Source organism: Boleophthalmus pectinirostris, unplaced genomic scaffold (genome assembly GCF_026225935.1).
Source record: "Boleophthalmus pectinirostris isolate CB_2022bp ecotype Guang Dong unplaced genomic scaffold, ASM2622593v1 HiC_scaffold_14, whole genome shotgun sequence".
Lineage (NCBI taxonomy): Eukaryota > Metazoa > Chordata > Actinopteri > Gobiiformes > Gobiidae > Boleophthalmus > Boleophthalmus pectinirostris.
Window position 1 is genome coordinate 36263702 of NW_026571047.1, and position 7500 is coordinate 36271201.

Here is a 7500-nt window from a genome sequence, read left to right on the forward strand (position 1 = left end):
AACTATGAGTCATTGTTCTTCTGCACAGAGACACACTACTACTTCTACCACTACTGTGAAACCACAGTATGAGTGTATAAATACTACCACTACTGTGAAAACACAGTATGAGTGTATAAATACTACCACTACTGTGAAAACACAGTATGAGTGTATAAATACTACCACTACTTCCGTCTTCCTTTTTTCATGCCCCTGAGTGTCACTCTGTTTGTGTCCAGTCTTTTTCACTGTGTTTTTGTTTCAGCTGATCAATGATAAGAAGAGTCTGAGCGAGCGCTGCGAGGGAGTCGTGTCCGAGCTCAAACAGGTCGACTCGAAGTACACCAAGAAGATCCAGCACATGCAGCAGCAGCATGACATGGTACAAAACTCTAAACTCATGATAAACTACAGCTCCTGTCACAACAAAACTCTAAACTCATGATAAACTACAGCTCCTGTCACAACAAAACACCACACTAATGGGTCAGTCCGTATGAAATCAGCTGCTCTCCCCTATGAGCCATCTCAGATTTAGCTGAAAAAAAATTCAAAAAAATTCTAAAATGATCAAATGAAAGACTCTAAAACTTTAGCTCAGTCACTTGAGTTGTTCCTGAGTTATGGCCTGTTGAAATTTTGGGGCCCTGCTCACTTTTTTTGAAGCCTTATTTTATAAACATGTTTGAGAGACCAGAACTTGATAAAAAATAGAGCCAGGAAGATGAAAATTTAGATTATTGTAGATTCTTGGTCATAGATTCTGAGTCTGTTGTCAAATATTGTGTCTCTTTATTAAGGGGGGCGCTGTGGGTCCCCAAAATCTCACATTTGGTTCCTGCTCAATTTTTGAGGTCCAAGATCTGTTTACTCCAAGCAGATATTTACAAACTGTTGAACCTGAATATTTGAGAGAATGAACATTTCTGACACAATCTCACACTTTTCTGAGTTTTCATGTGGACGGTGTCGAGTCTCAAATATCGTCACAGACCAAATGTGATCTTTTTGGTTCCTTCTTTGGCCCCTCAGTTCCACATGTGGCACTGTTAGATGTTGATCAGATTTTTACCAGAGAAACTTTGGCATATTCTGATTAGTTTAAATCAGGAGTGTCAAACATACGGCCCAGGGGCCAGATCCGGCCCTCCAAGACCTTTAATCTGACCCTCGGCTGATTTGCAACTAAAATATTTTAATTATATTTTCTTTTAAAATATTGTTAATTTTCTGTGGTGTTTATCACAGCAGCGTCTCCAGCGCCTCTGTACGTGGCCCCTCCCACCAGAGCAGCACAAATGAAGACTTGAACTTCCTTCATGTCAAACGGAATTTTTTAAAATGAGCTCTCATGGGTCATTTTTGGTGGAGCTTAGGAACTTTTCCAGCTAATTGAAAGGTTAAATTACCTTTAATAGACTTAAACACTATTTGCTTGTTATAAGGGAAGATAATTGGAGATTATTTGTGGTACATTGTTTGGAAAAGTGTCATTAATCCTTTGACAAAATTCAACTATTAACTCAAAATTAAGGAAAAAGGTTTGTTTGCATTATTTATTCTGATTTTATTTGAGGAAGATAATTTGTTATTTCACAAAGAAACAGCTTTTCATGGTGTATAAGTAAAACAACAAAAGTTAAGATAGTATCGATGGAGTCATTGTCTGTTAAATCACAAAGTCTCTGATTCTTTTAGCTTCCTAACTCAATTTTTTCTGAAGTTCTGGTCTCTCAAACATGATTATAAATTAAGACTTCCGAAAAAGTGAGCATGGCCCCAAAATTTCATCAAGCCATAAGTCAGGAACGACTCAAGCGACTGAGCTAAGATTTGAGATTCATTCATTTGGTCATTTTAGAATTTTTTAGAATTTTTTTCCAGTCAAATCTGAGATGTTTCATAGGGGAGATTCCTTGAAAACGTCAGATTTCATACAAACTGACGCGAATGTAAAACTACAGCTCCTGTCACAACAAAAACACAGCACTAAAAAACTTCAGATAAATATTTACTGACACTAAAGCCGTAGATGAAAAATGTGTTGTAATGAAGAGATGTGAGTCTGTCTCTGAGCCTCTGATGTTTCTCTCTTTAAACTCTTGGTTTTGTGTTTCTCTCCTCCCTCCTCTGCTCTTCTCTTCTCCTTTTGTTCTCCTTTGCTCCCTTGCTTTGTTTCTGCCTTTCTTCTGGTGTCCTTTCTCATCTATCCTCCATTGTCTCCTTCTCTTCTCCTCTTCGCTCTTTCCTCCTTTGTCTCCCCTCCTTACTTTTCTCCTCGTCTCCTCGCTCGTCTCCTCCTTTCCTCTCCTCTTCTCCTCGCTCATCTCTTCCTTTCCTCTCCTCTTCTCCTCGCTCGTCTCCTCCTTTCCTCTCCTCTTCTCCTCTTCTCCTCGTCTCCTCGCTCGTCTCCTCCTTTCCTCTCCTCTTCTCCTCATCTCCTCGCTCGTCTCCTCCTTTCCTCTCCTCTTCTCCTCGTCTCCTCGCTCGTCTCCTCCTTTCCTCTCCTCTTCTCCTCGTCTCCTCGCTCGTCTCCTCCTTTCCTCTCCTCTTCTCCTCTCCTTGCTCGTCTGCTCCTTTCCTCTCCTCTTCTCCTCGTCTCCTCGCTTGTCTCCTCCTTTCCTCTCCTCTTCTCCTCTTCTCCTCGTCTCCTCGCTCGTCTCCTCCTTTCCTCTCCTCTCCTCGCTCGTCTCCTCCGTTCCTCTCCACTTCTCCTCGTCTCCTCGCTCGTCTCCTCCTCTCCTCCCCCGTCTCCTCTTCTCGTTTCTCGCTTTAGGTGTGGCAGGTTCTGGGTCCTTTGTGTGAGGTAACTTTTCTTTTGTTCTCCACATGAATCCCTCCTTCATTTCTCCTCCTCTGTCGCTCTCTGTCGTTCACTGAACACGCTCCTTTTGCACGTGAGCCGGTCCGTCCGTCCGTCCTCGCTCTGCTCTAGATGATCTGTAGTCGTGTGCATGTGCTTGTGGAATGCAACGCTCCAAAAACCATCTCCGTTTGTGTTTTAAAACGACTCCAGCTCAGAGAGAGTCTAAACGAAACATAATATTACGCTTTTTTTCTGAGCTGATCTTGTTTCGTCGTCACAAACGGACCCGGAGTCGTGTTTTGTTTCATTAAAAAAAACTCCAAACACCTTCACTAGAATCATTTGGATCATTTCATTTCAGTCCTGGAAGTTCCAGTCTCTACCGAACAAAACGTAAAAAGAGGTGTTCACTTGAAAACAACCGCTTCATAACTAGGGCTGTGCAAAAATATTGAAATATCGATATATCGTATTGTTTAATGTGATGATACAGTATCAATATCATGGGCTTCTGTATCGATATATCGCCAAGAGAATTTTTTGGTACACCATAATTTTCGGACTATAAGGTGCACTGGATTATAAATTGCATTAAGAGAAACAAATGGACGACACTTGAGACTGATCCCTTAGTCCACGATGGTGAATGTGGATAATGAATGTGAATGTGGGTTGATCATTTAAAGGTTGTATAGAGGATTTTCCAAGGAACGAGAAATCCAGCGACTGTTTGTCCTTTTTCAAATGTTGCGCATGTGTGAAACCCCCCCCCCCTCCCCTACAGCTCCTACGTAGAAACGCCTCCTCCCTCCTCCTCCTTACGCCAGAAACAGGTTTGTTTCTAGCAAACAAGTACTCATCACTGCACATGACTTGTAAACAACTAACTACAGTGTTGGTTAGGCAAGACAGAGAAGTGAGGAGCGGGGGGAGGGGGTGCGCGGAAAAGAAGTGAGGAGCAGGGAGAAGAGCAAAACAGGGAGCGGGGAGAGGAGCAGTAAGGGGTGCAGAGAGGGGTGAGCGGAGATTCAGTGCGAATGAAGCTACTACTACAACACGCAGCTGCAGCTGCTTTGCATTGAAAATTACATTTTCAGACATAGGATATCACATTCGTGTCCTGAAAAACGTTTGTCTAACTCTTGGAAATAAAGTACGTTTTCATAATAAGCAGAAGTTTCCTGTCCAGGAGTAATTTGTGGACCAGTGCGTCAGTCTTTAGACCCTTCGTCTGCTTCAGTCGCGCCATCGCTGGAATGAATCTCCAAGAATCACCTTAGTTTGGCTTCGCTGCTTTTCCCCTTGTCTTCTTCTTTCAGCGACCTCAAAAACAGACTTTCTTTTGCGGCGAACTGCTCCTGGATTCTTGTTGCCATTGCAACAAACTTTGTGCGAACTGCGAGGAAGATATAGGTCAAAAACGCCGCTAAGAACTGTTGCGTTGGTGGAGTAAACAGCCTCTGTGCGTCTTGCGTCTGTGGACTGCGTGACAGTCGTACGTAAACCACGTACCGGCGGCGCAGGCAAGTCAGTTACACTAGAAACGTAGGGAGTTTGATTGACAGCCTGTCAGCTCACAGATAACGAGGCAGTGTCGTTATCTATTGGCAAATGTTTAGCCCACCACATCCAGAGTTGATGAATTTTTATTCTCTTTTTTTTGGTCATCATAATTACAAGGCGACTTCATCTATAATCTATCACTGACAATTTGAAACAAAAAAAATCCTCCATACAACCTTTAAGTTTGTTTTTTTATTTCCTACAAGGACGATTCAAATATATACTGAGTTATAATGTGTTTAATGCAGCTTTGCCACATTTGTTTACGTTTTACAGAAACGAAACTAAAAACCTCATGGCTCATTTGCATAAACTATAAGCACTAAAAAAAACAGCTCACTTCTTGTGCGCCGATGCGGTTCAGCTTCTGTCGGACTAAAGGACACGACTCCGCAAGGCTCCTGACTACAGTAGCCATAATACTCCGACAATCCATCAAGCGGTGCAGCTTCGTAGTTTACCAGAGTCATACTAAAACAGATTTTTGAGGGCTGTGTACCAAATAAAATCAGTTCCAGGTCACTAAGCACAACCAGAATTTATATGTAAGGCGCACTGTCGATTTTGAAAAAATTACAGGGTTTTAAGTGCGCCTTATTGTTCGAAAAATATGGTATTTTACTAAATTATTTTGTTGCAGCTACAATTTTGTTGCTTGTTTAGAGGAAGGAAACTCTTAGACTTTTAGTGTCACAGCCAAGATTTAGCCTTTATTTATTTTTTAACCATATCAAATCGATTTGAAATATATTATATCGAATCAAATGCTCACTGTATCGAGGTCTGTATCATATAGGGAACTACTTAAAGATACCCAGCCCTATTCATGACATCACAAAGTGGAACAGAGCGATTTGGAGCTTTGGGGATGTAGACAGACTAAAAATAAAGAGTTACTCAAACATGTGAATGAAACAAAACACAACTCCAGGTCTGTTTGTGTTTTCGAGGAGGAAACATCCGAACAGGACTTAAAGTTCACGGTTCGGTTCAGTTCAGTTCAGAGTCGGTTTTGTGCCGCTGAACCTTTGAGGACGAAGAATAAAACTCAAACTGTGATTCTCAGGAGATAAAGAAACTGAAGGAACTGATGGCCGCCTCCGAGAAAGTCCGACGAGAAAAATGGATCGACGAGAAGACCAAGAAAATCAAAGAGATCACTGTCAAAGGTCAGACCTGGTTTAGTCCTGGTTCAGTCCTGGTTCAGTCCTGGTTCAATCCTGGTTTAGACCTGGTTCAGTCCTGGTTCAGTCCTGGTTTAGTCCTGGTTCAATCCTGGTTTAGACCTGGTTCAGTCCTGGTTTAGTCCTTGTTTAGTCCTTGTTTAGTCCTTGTTTAGTCCTGGTTCAGTCCTGGTTCAGTCCTGGTTTAGTCCTGGTTCAGTCCTGGTTCAGTCCTGGTTTAGTCCTGGTTCGGTCCTGGTTCAGTCCTGGTTTAGTCCTGGTTCGGTCCTGGTTCAGTCCTGGTTTAGTCCTGGTTTAGACCTGGTTCAGTCCTGGTTTAGTCCTTGTTTAGTCCTTGTTTAGTCCTTGTTTAGTCCTGGTTCAGTCCTGGTTCAGTCCTGGTTTAGTCCTGGTTCGGTCCTGGTTCAGTCCTGGTTTAGTCCTGGTTCGGTCCTGGTTCAGTCCTGGTTTAGTCCTGGTTCGGTCCTGGTTCAGTCCTGGTTTAGTCCTGGTTTAGTCCTGGTTTAGTCCTGGTTCAGTCCTGGTTTAGTCCTGGTTCATGGTTCAGTCCTGGTTTAGTCCTGGTTCGGTCCTGGTTCAGTCCTGGTTTAGTCCTGGTTTAGTCCTGGTTCAGTCCTGGTTTAGTCCTGGTTCAGTCCTGGTTTAGTCCTGGTTTATACCTGGTTCGGTCCTGGTTTAGTCCTGGTTTATACCTGGTTCAGTCCTGGTTTAGTCCTAGTTCAGTCCTGGTTTAGTCCTGGTTTAGACCTGGTTCGGTCCTGGTTTAGTCCTGGTTTATACCTGGTTCAGTCCTGGTTTAGTCCTTGTTTAGTCCTGGTTTAGTCCTGGTTTAGACCTGGTTCAGTCCTGGTTTAGTCCTGGTTCGGTCCTGGTTTAGTCTCTTGTTTTTCAGGACTGGAGCCGGAGATCCAGAAGTTGATCTCGAGACACAAACAGGAGCTGAACAAACTCCGGTCGCTGCACGAAGCCGAGCTGCTGCAGGCCGACGAGAGAGCGGCCGCCAAGTACGTCCAGCACGCCGAAGAACTGAGAGAACGACTCCACCGAGAGAGAGAAGAGCTCTGCGAGAGGGAGAGAGAGAGCGCCAAGAACAGGTGAGAACACACACACCTGACAGAGAGAGAGACAAGAACAGGTGAGAACACACACACCTGACAGAGAGAGACAAGAACAGGTGAGAACACACACACCTGACAGACAGAGAGACAAGAACAGGTGAGAACACACACACCTGACAGACAGAGAGACAAGAACAGGTGAGAACACACACACACCTGACAGAGAGAGAGACACAGGTGAGAACAGGTGAGAACACACACACCTGACAGAGAGAGAGACAAGAACAGGTGAGAACACACACACCTGACAGAGAGAGAGACAAGAACAGGTGAGAACACACACACCTGACAGAGAGAGAGACAAGAACAGGTGAGAACACACACACCTGACAGAGAGAGAGACAAGAACAGGTGAGAACACACACACCTGACAGAGAGAGACAAGAACAGGTGAGAACACACACACCTGACAGAGAGAGAGACAAGAACAGGTGAGAACACACACACCTGACAGAGAGAGAGACAAGAACAGGTGAGAACACACACACCTGACAGAGAGAGAGAGACAAGAACAGGTGAGAACACACACACCTGACAGAGAGAGAGAGACAAGAACAGGTGAGAACACACACACCTGACAGAGAGAGAGACAAGAACAGGTGAGAACACACACACCTGACAGAGAGAGAGACAAGAACAGGTGAGAACACACACACCTGACAGAGAGAGAGAGACAAGAACAGGTGAGAACACACACACCTGACAGAGAGAGAGAGACAAGAACAGGTGAGAACACACACACCTGACAGAGAGAGAGACAAGAACAGGTGAGAACACACACACCTGACAGAGAGAGAGAGACAAGAACAGGTGAGAACACACACACACCTGACAGAGAGAGAGACAA

At 44.0% G+C, this 7500-nt stretch overlaps 1 protein-coding gene across 2 annotated transcripts in view; it reads left to right on the forward strand.

Moving 5' to 3' along the window:
• The window catches only part of cep131 (centrosomal protein 131), a 43692-nt gene that overhangs the window by 25077 nt on the left and 11115 nt on the right, over window positions 1-7500 (forward strand). Inside the window, exons 18-21 of one of the 2 annotated variants that reach the window (XM_055150491.1) lie at window positions 248-364; window positions 2759-2788; window positions 5418-5520; window positions 6428-6629. In XM_055150491.1, the coding sequence (XP_055006466.1) occupies window positions 248-364; window positions 2759-2788; window positions 5418-5520; window positions 6428-6629 (452 nt within the window). The remainder of the gene's footprint in view (window positions 1-247; window positions 365-2758; window positions 2789-5417; window positions 5521-6427; window positions 6630-7500) is intronic. The other variant, XM_055150492.1, reaches the window with a different exon arrangement.